The 19,375-nt window shown below is 46.6% G+C and overlaps 2 protein-coding genes across 3 annotated transcripts; both read left to right on the top strand.

Annotated features, from left to right (window-relative positions):
• The first annotated feature begins 86 nt into the window (after positions 1 to 86).
• SCO1 (synthesis of cytochrome C oxidase 1) lies at positions 87 to 11,937 on the top strand. 2 transcript variants are annotated; one of them, XM_084647541.1, is made up of 7 exons: positions 87 to 199; positions 466 to 591; positions 1,009 to 1,099; positions 2,296 to 2,493; positions 5,000 to 5,092; positions 5,241 to 5,356; positions 10,927 to 11,937. In XM_084647541.1, exons 1-7 carry the CDS (start codon positions 119 to 121, stop codon positions 11,056 to 11,058), a joined length of 837 nt encoding a protein of 278 aa, XP_084503667.1. In that variant the 5' UTR covers positions 87 to 118; the 3' UTR covers positions 11,059 to 11,937. The 2 variants fall into 2 exon arrangements, with proteins under 2 accessions (XP_084503667.1, XP_084503668.1); XM_084647542.1 differs by lacking the exon at positions 5,241 to 5,356.
• A 5,067-nt stretch (positions 11,938 to 17,004) lies between these two features.
• LOC311530249 (uncharacterized protein) lies at positions 17,005 to 18,558 on the top strand (the record flags this gene model as incomplete). Its single annotated transcript, XM_084646713.1, has 2 exons — positions 17,005 to 17,429; positions 18,017 to 18,558. Exons 1-2 carry the CDS (start codon positions 17,027 to 17,029, stop codon positions 18,556 to 18,558), a joined length of 945 nt encoding a protein of 314 aa, XP_084502839.1. The 5' UTR covers positions 17,005 to 17,026.
• Positions 18,559 to 19,375: the final 817 nt, after the last annotated feature.

Here is a 19,375-nt window from a genome sequence, read left to right on the forward strand (position 1 = left end):
CGGGGGGCGGGGCCAGTTGGCGCTGACGCCGGAAGCTGGGAGGGGGTGGGGCTAGTTGGCGTTGACGTCAGAAGCGGCGCGGGGGGCGGGGCTAGTCGGCGCTGACGTCGGTTGCAGGATGGCGGCGGCCGGGCGGGCCTCTCTGCTCCGGGTGCTGGGACTCTACGTTCCGGGACGCAGGGGCGCGTGGAGGCGACCGGTGAGGGGAACTTCCGGTCCGGGAAGTCGCGTCCCCTGGGGCCTGGCGGGGTACTGCTCCCAGCTCTGAGCAGCCTGACCCGGCTTGACTCTATCTGGGGGCAGGTGTCCACGGCCAGCGCCTCGCCCTGTCCCAATTGCTCCCCGCCCCGGCGGGCGTCGCCCGGCCCCCGCCTGCGCCCCCCCTCCCTTCCCGGCCGGCCCTCGCCTGCGCCCCCCGAGCAGCCTCGCACCTTAACCTCCTGGTCACCTCGTGTCTCTCTGTAGCTGCTCGCTGTCAGCCTCGCTCGCCGCTCCTCGTGCTGGGATCTCCCCGGTTCCTTGGCGGCGACTCGCCACCTGGCTACTGCACCTCAGGGAGACAAAGCGAAGACGGGCCCCTCGAAGCCCGGGGTAAGGAGGCCACGTTCCCAATGGCGGCCATAGCCATGTCCTTAATCTAAACTCAAAGAGGGGCTGCGGGCTAAGGCCTAAAACTCCCTCATGTTCCTTGTGTGTAGCAAGCGGTGCCCGGCCCTCCTGCTGAAGGGGGAAGCGAGGGTGGGGAGGGTCCCTCTGTGGCAGCCATAGCCGGAATTTCTCTCCTGTGTTGATAGTCTCTGTGCGGTGGCTGCATTTACAAAGTACCCGGGGTTGGTTTTTGGGGATTGGTTTTTCAAACAGGATTGTGGTTGATCTCACAGGTATTTTGTCATATGGCAAGAGCTGGGTGTTTATTTCATAAACACATACTTAGCACTTTTCTATATTTAAAAAAAAATTAGTTAAAGATGGTGAAGTTTAATCTGTATGGAATCTTTCTCCTAGTAGCCAGTTTCCTGGAAGTCCTTGGCACTCACATTTGCAATTGGTGGAGCTTTATTGGCAGGAATGAAATACTTCAAGAAAAAAAAGGAAGACAGTATGTATATATTACATTATCATCCCAAAACCTTTGTAATTCCCCTTCCAAGCCTTTATAGCTGTGCAGATAAAAAGATCTTGTGGCCATGCTAGTTGTGGTACTGCTGCTTTTAAGGGGGACAATTAGGAGAGATTGAAAATGCTGATTTTAGCACACTGCCTATCAGTGTGCTAGACACCTCATCAACACATGAGATGGCAGCTCCCTGTCCAAAAGAGATTCTGGTCTAAATATACATGGAAATAAGATGCAGCACAAGACTTTTTGCACATTCTTTTTTCTGTTATGACCTATTTTACCCATGTAGTTTTAGTATCCTTTCCATTTAGCTGTTTAACTCATGGTCATTTGCTCTTTGATTGTCAGTTTGTATTTTTACCCCATGTGTGCATATATACATATTTTATACCGTTATCTGTTTATTCAGTATTTTACTTTTCCTACATTTGTTTTGATTTCTTTTTGCTCTTTTAAAGTCCTCTTTTAAAACTTGTAGTTTTGTTGGTTTATCTTAAGTTGTTATATTGTACCTATTATCGTGGTATGAAAGCATTACACAAGATTAGAATATAAAAGCCCAGAATGGAAGTGTGTGTGTCTTTGTTTCCCCAGGGTGTGGAAGTATGTGTAAGACTTTTTAAGAACATAGATTCCCCATTCTGATTTTAACCCCTGTATTCTTTTTTTAAGCACTTACTTACCTAATTCTTTTCTCCTTGTCTTGATACTGAAACCCAGTTAGACGTGGCAGCACAGCAATTTCCCTTCCTCCCTCTATAATAATAATTATATAGTAATGTAATAATTTCCTCTTCCTCCATCTCTAGAAGATGCCTGACTCTTAACTGCAGGTGTTCCATCCCAGTTCATGTTTCCTGACTTCAGCATATGAGCATTCAGTGCCATCTTGATGATAAGCTCCTTTTGGAGCACAGTAGGATATAGTTTATATGGAAAAATATCGCAGTAAAAAACTGTTCTGTTTGTTTACTATAAAGTTGTCTTGTCTAGTCCTGGGTTTATATTTTGCAGTGGGCTTTAAAATTCAAGATGTTACATTACTGTTGTACTACTAGGAATATTTGCCTTTGAGAGCCTTATGACTCAAACTGTCTTTGAATGGTTTCTGGGATCCTTTGCCCTCTCGTGTGTGGCACAGCTTGTAGTAACCTCCCATTGCTGTCTGGTTTCAGTGCTGGAGAAGGAGCAGAAGCGGGCTCTTGGGAAGCCATTGCTGGGAGGCCCTTTCTCACTTGTGGATCACCAGGGACAGCCCAGGACCCACAAGGACTTCCTGGGCCAGTGGGTGTTAATCTACTTCGGCTTCACGCACTGCCCCGATATCTGTCCAGAGGAACTGGAGAAAATGATTCTAGCGGTGGATGAAATTGGTAAATGAATCCAGTCAGAATTCTAACTCTACTTAAAAAAGGCAGCACTTCATGTAGTGAAATACTACAGTGCTTCTCCCAGCTTACTAAATGGCAGTGGGACCAGCTCCTTAATATATGTGAAAATGTCTCTGCATTGCTTCACATTAGATGCACAGTTATAGAAGATCAGGTCAAACAGGGCCTCATGCTTTGATCTTGGGTGAAGCCTCATATTATAAGGTATGCTCTGAGTCAGTGTTGGGTTCCTATAGTTTTTTGTATTTGGCACTACCCTTTGGGATGTGGCATGTTCCTGCTAGAAGAGTGTTTCATTGTTAATGAAACATAGTAGTGACTGCTAACCAAGGGCAGCTTCTTGATTAAAGAAAGGCTGGATCTATTCTGGAGAACAGATCTCTCTTGTCTGCATTAGAGAAATCTTCCCCATTCATCCCTCTGATTCAGTTGCAAAACATCTTATGTCCATGTGCAAAAATGCCGGGGAAGCAGCAATCAGTGTGACTTATCCCAACATCTTATAGGGGCAATACCTGGGGGACTTTGAATGGGCTGTATACATGCCTGTATGGTGCTGCATCCCCCATTGCTGGGGTTGGGGTGAGGTAGCCCCTATAGACCTCTCATGAATCTCACAAACATTCCCGTTACAATTTTACCAGTAACATTCATTTAAGAGGAGGTACTGTCAATAGGTGAAAGTTCCTGTGGCAAAGATCTTGGCTCCACAGGATAGGGATCATCTCCAATACCCTGCATGTTCAAAACTTCCTTTCAACAGAAAGGTTCTGCAATGGATGCTCTCTTTTAGTCTTCAATATTTCTTGGGTACAGAGGAAGTCTAGCAGAATGTTTAAAATCTCAGCTACTTGTCCCTGTGTGGCACTCCCAGCACCAGTGAAGCTGGGCCACTTGATAGGGTGTGATTGTAGATGGCAGGCTCAGTGAGGTCCACATCTGCTTGTTGAGGAGGGAGATTTGGGCCTCCAGCAGCACCTAGAGTAAAGGAGGAAAAGCATGGATGGTAACTGCTGGCAGGATGGAGGTTTTCCTAGCAGGAAAGAAACTAATGTGCTCTGGTCAAAGGGTGAGGGAAGGAAGAGGGCAGAAAGGTGAGTCCAGCTCTGTTGTGACAATGGGGATGACTGAAAGATGGCCTCTGGGCCAGGTGAATTGTAGGATCTGTTGACAATGGGTTCTGTCAGCTTCTCCAGAAGCAAACCTAATACACCTCTACCCTGATATAACGCGACCCAATATAACATGAATCCGGGTATAATGCGGTAAAGCAGTGCTCTGGGGGGTGGGGCTGCGCGCTCTGGCGGATCAGCTTGTCAGCATGTCTGGCTCCGACATGCCGCTCTGAATGGCGTGGTAGGGGTGCCGGGCTGGGCCCGAGGGTTTGGATAAAGAGCAGAGGGTCTTCGGGGGCAGTCAGGGAGCGGGGGGGTTGTATGGTTCAGAGGTTCTGAGGGTGGGGCGGTCAGGGGACAGGGAACGGGTGCTTTGGATAGGGCGTGGGAGTCCCGGGGGGCCTGTCAGGGGGCGGGGGTGTGGATAGGGGTCGGGGCAGTCAGGGGACAGGGAGCAGGGGGACTGGGTAGTGGTGGGGTCCTGGGGGTGATTAGGGATGGGGGGGTGTCTCTGGAGGGGGCGGTCAGGGGACAAAGAGCAGGGGGCTTAGATAGGGGGTAGAGTCTTGGGAGGGGTGGTTGGGGTGGGGGGTGGGGGCTCTGGAGTCAGTAGTCAGGGGACAAGGAGCGGGGGCGGTTGGATGGGTCGGGGGTTCTGAGGGGTCAGTCGGGGTGGGAAATGACTTAATAACGGAAATGCTCGAGGCCAAAGCAAGTTCGATATAACTTGGTTTCACCTATAACGCAGTAAGATTTTTTTGGCTCCTGAGGACCACGTTATATCAGGGTAGAGGTGTATATTGAGGAGAGTGAGGAGTGGCAGATCACCCTTTCCCCTCTAGGAATGTGCAGTGCTGCAGCAGAAAGTAGCTGCTGCTGCTGCTGCAGGAGGAGCCTTCCCTGATGTCTCGGTGATGTGGCATTGCTCCCTTGGAAGGAGGAGGTAGCAGGATAGGTGGTGAAATGCAAGATACCATCTCCTTTCAACAGGGCGAAGTGGTTATTATTTCTCAAGCTGCCTGTTCTTGGTTACAACATGCATTCCGTGCACCTCAATTGGCTTGTCAGCCCTAGTAAATAGAGGTAGGGTCTCCACGTGAGGAGAAGGGACCCCCAGGTCAGACACAAGGATTTGGAGAACTCCATTTTATCTCATTGCACTTGCTCCCTGGCCTTTTAAAAAAAAGTTCATTAGATGCTATTCAAGCTGCTCAATATCATTCCAGAGTGGTGGTCATTTCAGTCTGTGCCAAAAAGGGCCCCCTATACTCACTGTGTATTATAAGTTTGGCTGTAGCCTCATTATGTGGGAGATGAGCTGTGGCATTGGGCCTGTTGAGAGCAATATTAACTGTTAATGTTTGTGGTGACAGACAAGATCCCATCTCTGCCAAATGTGACCCCACTCTTCATTACCATCGACCCAGAGAGGGACACCGGAGAAGCCGTGGCCAGATATGTTAAAGGTACCATTGGCCTTTCTCTTCCTTGCACGGTGTAGCTGTTCTGAACTCGTTGCTTCCTTTTGTGACTAAAATGAAGGCTGGGCTCTACCAAAGTTGGTTCTGGGTGACAGGAACCTTCTCATGGCTAATGGGTTGCATTTCTGTTTAGAGTTTTCTCCCAAACTGGTTGGACTGACTGGTACCAAAGAGCAGATTGAGCAGGTGACCAGAGCCTATCGTGTGTATTACAGCTCAGGCCCCAAAGATGAAGACAATGACTACATAGTGAGTAAAAGCAGGGCTAGTGCCCGAGTGCTCTATTATTCACAGATTCATTCACTGATTTTAAAGCCAGAAGAGATCATTCTGATAATCTAATCTAATAACCTGCATAACAAATGCCTATATTTATTGCTACTACTAAATGTTTAAGTTAGGGGGGTTAGCCCCAAAGACCTAAACTGGGACCAAGGTGCCATTGTGCTGGATACTGTACAAACACAGGTAATGGGTATGTCTACGTCTACACAGCAAGGAAAACTCAGGCTTGCAGGGCTTGGGTTGCAAGGCTATTTCATTGCTGTGTAGACTAGGACCCGGCAGGGTGGGTGGGTCTCAGAGAGCCCAAGCCTGGAAGTCTGCACAGCAATGAAACAGCCCTGCAGCCTAAGTCCCATGAGTCCGAGTCAGCTGGCATGAGCCAGCTGTGGTTTTTTCTTTGCTGTGTAGGCATACCCAAAGAGGCATTTTCTGCTCCAGTGAGCTCATGTTCTAAAGGAGGCACACAAGGTGTGCATGGGGAATAACCTGCAATAACGTACAATTCGTGGTTATGAATTGACATGAATTTAATTCCACGTTGTATTGTTTTGGTCTCACTTTTAATTGGAAGTAGAGGTAGGGTGAGGAGGAATGGCAGGAATTGGGGATTAAGGGAGTAGGAAGAGGGATGGTCAGCTCATCACTGCCTAGCGATGATCAACTGGCAGGGTTTTTTTGTAGGTGGAGGTGGGATTTGAAGGAAGATTAGTCAGTGTCTACAGTCAATAGGAGAATTTCTGTGTGTGTAAATTGCAGCATGGGAGAAAACGTGGAGCTGTTTAAGGATTGGTGCACAGTAAAGCCTGGGAATATTGGCATTGTGAAGGGGGGACTGACACCACAAGTGACTAAATTAGATGGGTGGGGGCAGGGTAGTACTGTGAAAGATCTTAAAGGTGAAGACAAAATTCTTGTGTTTGTGGAAGTATGGGGAACCAATGGAGGACTCAGCAAGGGATGAGGTAGTCCAAGTGGTGAGCCAGGAAGAAGAGTTTTGCAACAGTGTTTTGAGTGGATTTGAGGCATGTGAGATTGCAGTAGTCAAGACCAGAGAAGAGGGGATTATAGTAGTCAAGATACTAAATAAGGGCTTGGATGAGTTTCTGCAATATGGGCAAAGGGAGAAGGGTGGATCTAAGGGATGTATGGGAAGAATCAGCAAGCTTTAGAGATGTCCTGAATACATAAAAGTCAAGGACAACACCCAGGTTATAGGCCTGAGTAACTTGGAGGAAGGTGTTGTCCACAGTTGTTGTGGTGGGAAGGGGGAGGTGGCAGATCAAGAGTTTGGTTTTGTCTTCTGAGTTTAAATTGGCAGCTGGATATCCACAAAGATATCAGTTACTGAGATATGGGATTGAAAGGAGGTGGAGAGCTTCCCCACAGAGAGGTAGGTGATTTAAGGTTGTGCTTGCAGATAAGAGCATGTAGAGGCAGTGGGAGAAGAGTGGGCCAAGAACAGTGACAGGGGGAGGGGGATGCATTGAATGAGATATTGAAGGAGTGATTAGAAAAGTAGGAGGAAAACCATGAGAAGATGATGCCAGTGCAGAGCTGGATTTCAAGAAGGAGAAAGTGGTGTCAGTTGCCAAGAGGAGGAGTAGTAGCCCTGAGATCTGACCAGGATGAAGTCACTAATGGTATGTCTACACAGCAGTGCAAGGCTATGGTTTGCAGGGGTTCTCAAACTTCATTGCACCGCAATCCCTTCTGACAACAAAAATTACTACATGACCCCAGGAGGGGGGACTGAAGCCTGAGCTGCCCAAGCCCCGCTGCCCCAGGTTGCGGGGGCCAAAGCTCAAGGGCTTTGGCTTTGGCCCCAGGTGTTGGGGCTTTGGCTTTGGCCCTGGGCCCCAGCAAGTCTAACACCAGCCTTGGTGACCCTGTTAAAACAGGGTTGCAGCCCACTTTGGAGTCCCGATGCATAATTTAAGAACCACAGTCAGCTGAACTGTGTCGGGAACCCTGGGCTTGAGCGTCTACATTGCATTTTAACCCTAGGTTAAGGATTTTCCGACGTGTGCTCAAACCTAGGGCTCTGGAATCCACGCTGCAGTGTACCGACCTGAGTCAAAGTAATCCTAACCCAGAATGCCAAGGACCCTCCCCACCCCCGCTCCATCATCACTCGAACCCGATGCATATGGTGCACAGTGGGGAAACATTAGTGCCCACCCTTTTTCCTAACTGTGACAGTGCTGTTGATGGGACTCGGGTCCATAAGGAGCACCTGAGTACATAAACTGCATAGTTAGTTCCTTTGGCTGTCAGTAGAAAGCTTTATACTGAACTCTACCATCTAATCTGAGAATTGGGCTCTCCCCCTCTACGCAGAGTCACATTGGCAGGAAAATGCCCATTTGTACCTGTTCTGAGGATAATTAGGACATCAGTTTCCGGGGCTGCCAAACTATTAAAATGAAACTTTGCAACTTTTAATTTTTAAAATGGGCTGTTCAATAAAGGTGTTTTTGGCTAGTTGGTTATGAAGGGTATCCCCAGGACTTCGCGTGTAGTGTTTTCCAGAACCCTCCAGGGATCCCTTATCCCTACCCTGGCTGTACCCCAGGAGGCAGGGATAAGGGATCCCTGGGAGCTGTGGGGAAGTTTTGGGACTGCCTCCCACTCACCACCTTGACACTGATTAGGCATCTCTGAACACGCAGCCCCAGGGAGGGCAGGGGACCCCGGGAACAAGGGACAGAGAGCAGAGCGGGACCAAGTGTCTGACCTGCAGGGAGCAGGAGAAGTTGAGGTGTTGGAGGTCATCCCTTCTATCACCATGCTGAGCCGGGAGCTCTGCTGCTTTCCCCTGCCCCCCACAGGGTAGCTGCTTAGTCCTCATTCTGCTCTCTGGCCCGCCCTGGGGCTGCATGTGCAAGGTTGCCCCGGCAGCGCGCACCAAAATCTGGCTGTGCTCTTGTCACCAGGAAGCAGCTCTCTTTGCAAAAAGCTTGTTTTGATCAGTCTCCATTGAAAACTCTTCAAGACCTCTGGTAGTGTGTGTGCAGACTGGTGGTGTTCAGTAGACAATGGGTTAATACTGATCTGAGTGCTGGGTGCAGGCTGTTTGCAAAGGGAGGTGTGGCTTTGATTTGCAATAGAGTGCAATAGACAGCACTGCAGATTGGTGGCTTAGAGAGGACTAAGGAAGTTCCCCCAAGGAACTCTGAGATAATTCTGGAACACTTCTGGGGCTGTGTGCATACAGGAAAGCAATAAGGCTCAGACCCTAGATCCCAGCTTAACACTGGCTTGGACTCTCCAGTCCTGGAGGGTCCTGGGACCTTAAGTTTGAGCCCTAGGTTAACACAATTGGTGTGTGGATGCAAGGGGGGTTAGGCTTGAGCTTAGGCTAAAACCTGGGCTTATGTTGCTGTGTGGACATACTCTAGATATGTTGGTGAGAGCAATTTCAAAGAGCTCTTCTTCAGGTATGTGTAAGGTAGCAGAGGGTATATCTACACTGCAGTGTAAGCCCAGAGTTAGTGGAAATTGAGTTAGCTGACCTGTGTTGCGGAACCCTGGACATGAGCATCTACGTTTTGTTTTTTAACCCTACATGAAGATTGTTTTCTAACCTATGCTGGAACCTATGGCTCTGGAGTCCACACTACAGTGTGCAGACCCAAGTCAAAGTAACCATATCTGAGTCCCTAGCAGCACCATTCTCTTCCCCAAATGTGGCTGCTCTAGTCCTAGGACTGTGGGAAAACTTTACTGCCTGCCCTGCAAGTTACAGGTAGTTTGAAGCAGCTTGCTTTGCAAAAAACTTGATCAGTTTGCTCTCCATTGCAAACCCAGGAGGTTTTCATGATAGTGTGCTTGCAGATCGGTGATCAGAAGAAAATGGGTTCATGCTGACCTGAGCTGCTGCCCTTTGCAAAGGGTCGGTGGCTTCCTTTTTCAATAGAGTGGATTGCAGGTTGTTGGGATGGAGAGGGCTAAGGAAGTTGTTCCATGGAATTGTCATGAATTTAAGTTCCCAGGCTCATCTTTTGAAAGTGTTGTGCAGGTTTCGTTTGGAGACAAGTACTGAAAGATCAGATACGGAGTAATCTCTTTGTGAAAAGTGTTTGCCCAGGGTGATACGGTGTTTTTGTCTCATCTTTTTTCTGCGTAAGTTCATTCTAGAGTGCAGTGATTGTCTGGTTTCACCCACACTTCAAACCGTTCATGCATAACAATCTAACCCCCCAGTTATCCACTTCATTTCAAGTGACCTGGCCTCCTGCTTAACAATCTGTCCCAACCTGTGTTTAGCTCAGTTACTCTTCTTCCTTCCCCAGGCTTATGTAGCTCAGAAGCTTGTATCTTCCCCCAACAGAAGTTGGTCCAATAAAAGATACTGCCTCACCCACCCCTGTCTCTAATATCCTGTGACTAACACGGCTACAATAACACTGTATGCACTTTTAATTGTTAACACTGAAGCAGGTTTGTTCTGAAGTTTCAAAGATTTTATGCAGCTATGAGACGTTTTTAATAAAAATACAATTTGTCTCTGATGCCGCTAACACATGTGCATGTCTAACTTCAAGCACATGAGTAGCCCCACTGAAGTCAGTGGAACTGTTCATGTAAATCAAGTTAGGTACCCTTGTAAGTGTTTTCAGGATCAGGGCCTTCGTTTTCAATACTTTGCCCATAGCAATCTTGTAAAGCTCAGAGAAGAGCCCCTACCAGGAGACAGGTTTTAACTGAGTTAATTATGTTTTAAATTGCAATAGCACACATTTTAAAGACTTCAGTAAAGTCTCCATCTGATTTACATAAATGATCTTTTAAAAATAAATTAAACCATTTTATATTGCCTTGATTTAAATCTTTCCACCCTGCTTGAAAGGCAGCTGAAGCTTCTTTGAATGCTAGCACAGTGTAGCCAGCAGAGGGAGCTCCATAGCAGGATACAGTGCCTTTCCCCCTACACACAAGGCCTTCTCTCCATAGCTCGCTTTTCTCAGTAACGTTATTGCCCTCACTATCTGCTCTGAGAGTGAATTTGGTTTACTGGAGCGTCCCTACCGCCATATCCCTTTGATTTACATCAGGTGAAGGTCTGGATCCTAAGTGCCTGTCTCACTGCAGGAGCCGGGGTTGTAGGACAGCAAGGAGTGAGAGGGTCTTGCAAACGTTGAACTCCAAGATGTTAGTCCGGCAGGGGCAGAAAGAAGTTCTCTTAATCCGGGCATCAGAAGAGCTGGGAAGGGGGAAAACAGGTCAAGCCTCATTTTCTCATCCCATCTTGTCCTCTGTACTTACCCTGCGTGAAGACTGGCATGGGGGAAGCTGCCTACAGCTCCTGCAAGGCTCTCCTCCTTGCAGTGCCTCTTCACCCTGTCTGTTTACAGCTTGTTCTCAAATTTCCTCCTGCTTGGGCCATTTCTAGTTTGTAACTAGCATCTGTTCTTGTTAGTAAATCTCCAGTCAGAGATAATCGGATGGAAAGGCTAATCAGGGCACTAACCCTTACTGCCGTCTGAGTGATGCTCAGGGCCTGCAGCACCAATTTGCTCTCTGCTGTCTTACAGGTGGATCACACAATTATTATGTACCTCATTGGGCCAGATGGAGGCTTTGTGGACTACTATGGCCAGAACAAGAAGAATTCTGAGATTGCCACTTCTATCGCTGCACACATGAGACAGTATAAGCCCAGCTAAAATACAAGATCTGCAAAGAATGGTGCAAAGTCAAACTGTAAGGCAGGCTCCAATGGGACTGGTGTGTCTTTGCTTTCAACTGCACTGAACTTATAAGACTGTCCTTATGTCACATATTTCCTCTCCAGATAAGAAAGGTACATTGTGTTTATTTCTGTGAAATGTAGCTGCTTATCAGAAATTTGTACATAACCTTTCCCATTGGGTGTATTTGGCAGTGATAACCATGCTGCAGAATAAGAAACTCATTTGGGATTCTTATGGAACTGGGGAGCAAAGAATTTAAAATTTTTACAAAACTATTTTTGTTGGTGAAGGTATCTCTGCATTAGTTATGCACTCACTTTTGGCAAGAGACAAGTGAGAACTGCCCTCTGCAGGGAAGGCTGTTCTCTGATGTAAGTTGCTGACATTTTGGCATCCCAAAGGGCTGTTCCCCCTTCTCTTTTCTGCAGTGCCTTTTGCTCTTGCACAGACACTTGTAATGTTCTGTCTACAGTAATGAGCCTTAATAGCAGTCCTACCCTGTGGTTTACTGGAGAGCACTGAAGGCACATCTTCTTCCGCTTGTGGGACCAGCCCTGTACAATAACTGAGTATTTTTGGGCTCGAGCCCAGGGATGCAGCATCATTTCCAGGCAAGATTTCCAATGTCCTAATGTAGAATGGTGTTACTCTTACTAGTAATGAAATAGGTTATGAGTTGGGGATGGATTTTCTTCTGGTGTAACCAGCTGCCTGTAGCTTTTTAGTCTGACAGTTGTGAAGCACTGAATAATGGAGTGGAGGAGTGATCAGCGATTGGTGTATGTGCCCAAGGCTGTTGATCAGGTAAAATGTGTGCAATGCTCTGATTGTAAAATAAAGGAATGAATCTTATGTTGCATGCAGTTAATTTTCGTGGATGTCACGGCAGCTATCAAATCTGAATACCACCTTCAAAGGGAGCAGAGTGAGTGTTGCGTATATCCAGTGCCGCACACTGAGAGCAGAGAATGCAGCGATTACTCACCGTGCGTTGACGGTTGCTTTGAATAGGCTAAAATCCATATTTAAATGGGCATATGAACAATTCTGGTCAGAAGTGCATAGTGCAGTCTTATGGATAGTAGAGTGGCAGTGTGTTCCTTGTCACTCTGGCACATCCACAGCAGAGAGGCTTCTCTCTTAGCTTAGCAGTCTAAAGCTGTCTTGTACAGTTACTATGTTTTAAAGAGCCTGAGAACTATTTGTCAAGCCTGATCAAGATTTGTGTATGATCCAGCCAACTGCTCTGAGGAGAGCTTCAATCCTTAGCAAAATCACACAAACTAAAACTTTATCAATGACCATTAAAGATTCCTCAGGCCTTAAATCAGAAGTTAAGGGAAAAGTCTCCGGTATTCCTTGCTACTTTGACATCCCCTACAATGCTGTCAGTAACACTCTTCAGCACTCCACAGGCCTTAGTGGTGGCCGTATATGCTCCTGTATCGATAGCACATCTGTCTCACACACCCTGCATTTAAGGAGTTACTCTGCCTTAACATAGCTGAGGTCATAGTTGGGGTTTTGTATTATGTGTGATGGCGATGGTTGGAGGGAGTGTTGTTCACACCACTTCTGTGATAGTGAATTAATCAGTACATGAGAAGCAGCATGTGAAGCAAAGCCCAGACTTTCAGATTTCATACAAAAGGGGTCTGAAAAAAACAAGACAATCTAGTTCAAATGACAGTGGTGAGTTTGAAGCTTATTCTGTCTGTATTCATCTAATTTTCATTAAATTACCATGAAAAAATCCAAGTATTAGTCAAAGTTCACATTTGTTTTGGGTTTTTTGCCCTTTTTAGGAAGGTCATCCAGGAGATATGCTGTCTGCAGTAAACATGAATTTGTGTGGAACAAATCATGCCATTAGCTGTATTGCTTTTTATTATAGAATTAGAAGACCAGTGAATGAAGGGAATGTAGTAGATGTAATAGAAGCATTCTTGGTACGGTACCCCATGATATTTCAAAAGCTGAGTCATATTGCCTTGGCTACAAAGGCTGTCACGTGGTTTAAAAGCTGGCTGAAGGCCTGTATGCAGGAGGTTCTTCCACATGGTAAGGTGTCAGGGAGAGGAATAGGAAGAGGTGTGCTAGTAGCATAGATTTTTGGCAAGTCTAAGTTAACATCTGAAAGAGGAAACACCCCTTTAAAATCACAGCTGCTACTAAATGGAAAACTGCAAATATTACTGGGGTTGGAGAAATGCAAACAATGTTTTTAAGCTATAATACAGTAAAAGCTTTGTTATCCGGCATGTTGGAGGAAGTGGGAGAGTGCTGGTAAGTTAAAAATTCTGGTTAACGAGGAGCAGCAGGGACATGTTGCCGCTTGCAGAGAGCTGCCCGAGGTGAGCGCCACCCCAATCTGGCACCCCAAAATGCCAGTTTCTAGAGCTTTCCAGTTGATAAAGTACTGGTCAAGTAAACACAGCTTTTACTTCTAGAGCTAAAGTGAGCCACAGATGTTCAATGGGAGACAGAAACATAAAAGCCAGCCATGCTGAAGAGACTTAGTGATAGTAGTAAGTATGCTAGATATGAGTTTGCAATGGGATATTGTGGGGCACAAAAAGGGCCAGTGAGGTTTGGGGTTGTGTAGACAGAAGCTTTGCTTCACAGAGCAGGCATGCATAACCTGAGTCTGAGAAGATCCCACTTATGGTCTTCTATAATGTGGGCTTTTCACCTCAATCCTCTGAGTACACAAGTGTTCAGAGAGATGAACGAAATGGCCTTAAACACCAGCAGCACCTGGATGATGCCCAAGTAAACTCAATTTTTCAGTTGCTAGCAGTGCTATCTCCTGGCTCTCCTTGTGCCTATAGCAAATCAGCATCTGACTCAAGGGCTGCAATAGTTGGCAGTAGACCCCACGCCACCTACTTCTCAGTCCTGAGCAGCAAATCAGACTGGGCCAATTGCCTCTCCATGAAGAAGTTACGGATGGTTTAACCAAGTATTATAGGATGAAATAAAAATTCCTTGAGCGCAAAAATTATGAACCTGTAGAATTCCCAAGTGGTAGAAATCCCAACCCATAGGATGCACAAAACTAGACTGAACAAAATATTACTACATGTAGGAGTACAAAAGTATAGCATGTTCAGGCAAAAATTGAGTTACACCTAGCAAGAGACATAAAAAACAATGAGGTTCTTTAAATGTATTAGGAGCACGAGGAAGGTGAAGGAAAGTGGAGGTCCTCTACTTAGCTAATAATTGATGACATTGAGAGGGCTGAGGTGTTTAATGCCTATATTTCTTCAGTCTTCATGAAAAAGGTTAACGGTGACCAGATACTCAACACAATATTAACAACAAGGGGAAGGAATACAAACCAAAATAGGCAAAGAACAGGTTAAAGAATATTTGATAAGTTAGATATATTCAAGTTGGCAGGGCCTGATTAAATTTTTCTTGGGATACTTAGGGAACTAGCTGAAACAGTCTTGGAACCATTAGCAATTATCTTTAGACCTCCTGGAGGCTGTTTGAGGTTCCAGAGGATTGGAGAAGGGCAAACACAGTACCTGTCTTTAAAAAGGGGAACAAAGAGGAGCTGGGGAATTACAGACCAGCCAGCTTAACTTCGATACCTGGAAAGATACTGCAAGACATTATTAATTTGTAATTATTTAGATGATAGGATTATGAGGAATAGCCAATAAGGATTTGTCAAGAACAAATCATGCCAAATCAATCTGGTTTTCTTCTTTGCTGAGTTACTGGCCTAGTGGAAAAGGGAGAAGCAGTAGATATGATATATCTTGATTATAGTAACATATGACACAGTTCCACATGACATTCTCATAAACTAGGGAAGTGTGGTCTAGGTGAAACTACTGTAAGGTAGTTTCCCCATGTTCATTTCACCCCCCCCCCCCCCCGCTGTTCCTCAGATGTTCTTGTCAACTGCTGGAAATGGCCCACCTTGATTATTACTACAAAAGGTTCCGCCCCCCGCTCTCCTGCTGGTAATAGCTCATCTTACCCGATCACTCTCATTACAGTGTGTATGGTAACTCCCATTGTTTCATGTTCTCTATGTATATAAATCTCCCCACCATATTTCCCACTGAATGCATCCGATGAAGTGAGCTGTAGCTCACGAAAGCTTATGCTCAAATAAATGTTAGTCTCTAAGGTGCCACAAGTCCTCCTTTTCTTTTTGCGGATACAGACTAACACGGCTGCTACTCTGAATACTGTAAGGTGGGTGCGCAACTGGTTGAAAGGCTGTACACAAAGAGTAGCTAGCAATGGTTTCTATCAAAGTGGGAGGGTGTATCTAGTGAGGTCTAGCGAGTCAGTCTTGGGTCCAGTGCTAGCCAATATTTTCATTAATAACTTGGATAATAGAGGGGAGAGTGTGCTTATAAAATATGTGGATGACAGCAAGGGGTTGCAGGCACTTTAGAATGAAAAATGACCTTGACAAACTGGAGAATTGGTTTAGAATCAACAAGATTAAATTCAATAAAGACAAGTACAAAGTATTATGCTTAGGAAGGAAAAATCAGATGCACAAATACCACATGGGGAATAAATGACTAGCTGGTAGTACTGCTGAAAAGAATCTGGTGGTGGTAGTGGATCACAAATTGAATATGAGCTACCAATGGGATGCAGTTGCAAAAAAAAAAAAAAAAGCTGCTAATATTCTGGGGAGTATTAAGGGAAGTGTCATATGTAAGACACCGGAGGTAATTGTTGGTTTCAGAGTAGCAGCCGTGTTAGTCTGTATTCGCAAAAAGAAAAGGAGGACTTGTGGCACCTTAGAGACTAACCAATTTATTAGAGCATAAGCTTTCGTGAGCTACAGCTCACTTCCTCAGATGCATATCGTGGAAACTGCAGCAGGCTTTATATATACACAGAGAATATGAAACAATACCTATTCCCACCCCACTGTCCTGCTGGTAATAGCTTATTGTCTCACTCTTCTTGGCATCGCAAGGCCTCAGCTGGAGTACTGTGTCCAGTTCTGGGCGCCACACTTTGGGAGAGATATGGACCAAATGGTGAGTGTCGAGAGGATAGCAACAAAAATTACTAAAGATTTAGAAAATCTGACCTATGAAGAAAGGTTAAAAAAAACCTTGACATGTTTGATGCTGTGAAAAGAAGACTGAAGGGAGACCGGATAGCCTTCAAATATAGTGCTGTTATAACGAGGACAGCGATCAGTTGTTCTCCATGTCCACTGAAGGTAGGACAAGAAGTAATGGGCTTAATCTTTGGCAAGGGATATTTAGGTTAGATATTAGGAAAAACTTTCTAACTATAAGGATAGTTAAGCTCTGGAATAGGCTTCCTAGGGAGGTTGTGGAATTCCTATCATTGGCAGTTTTTAAGAACAGGTTGTATAGACACTTGTTCAGGATGGTCTAGAGGTATACTTGGCCCTGGTCTACACTAGGACTTTAGGTCGAATTTAGCAACGTTAAATCGATTTAAACCTGCACCCGTCCACACAGTGAAGCCCTTTATTTCGACTTAAAGGGCTCTTAAAATCGATTTCCTTACTCCACCCCTGACAAGTGGATTAGCGCTTAAATCAACGTTCCCAGCTCGAATTTGGGGTACTGTGGACACAATTCGATGGTATTGGCCTCCGGGAGCTATCCCAGAGTGCTCCATTCTGACCGCTCTGGACAGCACTCTCAACTCAGATGCACTGGCCAGGTAGACAGGAAAAGAACCGCGAACTTTTGAATCTCATTTCCTGTTTGGCCAGCGTGGCAAGCTGCAGGTGACCATGCAGAGCTCATCAGCACAGGTGACCATGATGGAGTCCCAGAATCGCAAAAGAGCTCCAGCATGGACCGAACGGGAGGTACGGGATCTGATCGCTGTTTGGGGAGAGGAATCCGTGCTATCAGAACTCCATTCCAGTTTTCGAAATGCCAAAACCTTTGTCAAAATCTCCCAGGGCATGAAGGACAGAGGCCATAACAGGGACCCGAAGCAGTGCCGCGTGAAACTGAAGGAGCTGAGGCAAGCCTACCAGAAAACCAGAGAGGCGAACAGCCGCTCTGGGTCAGAGCCCCAAACATGCCGCTTCTATGATGAGCTGCATGCCATTTTAGGGGGTTCAGCCACCACTACCCCAGCCGTGTTGTTTGACTCCTTCAATGGAGATGGAGGCAATACGGAAGCAGGTTTTGGGGACGAAGAAGATGAGGAGGAGGAGGTTGTAGATAGCTCACAGCAAGCAAGCGGAGAAACCGGTTTTCCCGACAGCCAGGAACTGTTTCTCACCCTAGACCTGGAGCCAGTACCCCCCGAACCCACCCAAGGCTGCCTCCTGGACCCAGCAGGCGGAGAAGGGACCTCTGGTGAGTGTACCTTTTAAAATGCTATACATGGTTTAAAAGCAAGCATGTGAAAGGATTACTTTGCCCTGGCATTTGCGGTTCTCCTAGATGTAGTCCTAAAGCCTTTGCAAAAGGTTTCTGGGGAGGGCAGCCTTATTTCGTCCTTCATGGTAGGACACTTTATCACTCCAGGCCAGTAACACATACTCGGGAATCACTGTAGAACAAAGCATTGCAGTGTATGTTTGCTGGCATTCAACCAAAATCCGTTCTTTCTCTCTCTGTGTTATCCTCAGGAGAGTGAGATATAATTCATGGTCACCTGGTTGAAATAGGGTGCTTTTCTTCAGGGACACTCAGTATAGCCCATTCCTGCTGGGCTGTTTGCCTGTGGCTGAACAGAAATGTTCCCCGCTGTTAGCCACAGGGAGGGGGGAAGGTTGAGGGGGTAGTCACGCGGTGGGAGGAGGCAAAATGCGACCTTGTAACGAAAGCAAATGTGCTATGTATGTAATGTTAACAGCAAGGTTTACCCTGAAAGAGTGTAGCGACTGTTTTATAAAATGTGTCTTTTTAAATACCGCTGTCCCTTTTTTTTTCTCCACCAGCTGCATGTGTTTCAATGATCACAGGATCTTCTCCTTCCCAGAGGCTAGTGAAGCTTAGAAAGAAAAAAAAACGCACTCGAGATGAAATGTTCTCCGAGCTAATGCTGTCCTCCCACACTGACAGAGCACAGACGAATGCGTGGAGGCAAATAATGTCAGAGTGCAGGAAAGCACAAAATGACCGGGAGGAGAGGTGGAGGGCTGAAGAGAGTAAGTGGCGGGCTGAAGAGAGTAAGTGGCGGGCTGAAGACAGGGCTGAAGCTCAAATGTGGCGGCAGCGTGATGAGAGGAGGCAGGATTCAATGATGAGGCTGCTGCAGGACCAAACAAGAATGCTCCAGTGTATGGTTGAGCTGCAGCAAAGGCAGCTGGAGCACAGACTGCCACTGCTGCCCCTCTGTAACCAACCGCCCTCCTCCCCAAGTTCCATAGCCTCCACACCCAGACGCCCAAGAACGCGGTGGGGGGGCCTCCGGCCAACCAGCCACTCCACAACAGAGGATTGCCCAAAAAAAAGAAGGCTGTCATTCAATAAATTTTAAAGTTGTAAACTTTTAAAGTGCTGTGCTTAAAGTGCTGTGTGGCATTTTCCTTCCCTCCTCCACCACCCCTCCTGGGATACCTTGGTAGTCATCTCCCTATTTGTGTGATGAATGAATAACGAATGCATGACTGTGAAGCAGCAATGACTTTATTGCCTCTGCAAGCGGTGATTAAAGGGAGGAGGGGAGGGTGGTTAGCTTACAGGGAAGTAGAGTGAACCAAGGGGCGGGGGGTTTCATCAAGGAGAAACAAACAGAACTTTCACACTGTAGCCTGGCCAGTCATGAAACTGGTTTTCAAAGCTTCTCTGATGCGTACTGCGCCCTCCTGAGCTCTTCTAACCGCCCTGGTGTCTGGCTGCGCGTAACCAGCAGCCAGGCGATTTGCCTCAATCTCCCACCCCGCCATAAACGTCTCCCCCTTACTCTCACAGATATTGTGGAGCACACAGCAAGCAGTAATAACAGTGGGAATATTGGTTTCGCTGAGGTCTAAGCGAGTCAGTAAACTGCGCCAGTGCGCCTTTAAACGTCCAAATGCACATTCTACCACCATTCTGCACTTGCTCAGCCTGTAGTTGAACAGCTCCTGACCACTGTCCAGGCTGCCTGTGTACGGCTTCATGAGCCATGGCATTAAGGGGTAGGCTGGGTCCCCAAGGATACATATAGGCATTTCAACATCCCCAACAGTTATTTTCTGGTCTGGGAAGAAAGTCCCTTCCTGCAGCTTTTGAAACAGACCAGAGTTCCTGAAGATGCGAGCGTCATGCACCTTTCCCGGCCATCCCACGTTGATGTTGGTGAAACGTCCCTT

Source organism: Lepidochelys olivacea (assembly GCF_965140295.1).
Source record: "Lepidochelys olivacea isolate rLepOli2 genome assembly, chromosome: 14".
Classification (NCBI taxonomy): domain Eukaryota; kingdom Metazoa; phylum Chordata; order Testudines; family Cheloniidae; genus Lepidochelys; species Lepidochelys olivacea.

Coding starts and splice junctions, on each gene's coding strand:
- SCO1 (XM_084647541.1), top strand. CDS start 119: ATGGCGGCGGCCGGGCGGGCCTCTCTGCTCCGGGTGCTGGGACTCTAC. Junction 2,494..4,999: donor TCTAGCGGTGGATGAAATTG/GTAAATGAATCC, acceptor TTGTGGTGACAG/ACAAGATCCCATCTCTGCCA. Junction 5,357..10,926: donor ATGAAGACAATGACTACATA/GTGAGTAAAAGC, acceptor GCTGTCTTACAG/GTGGATCACACAATTATTAT.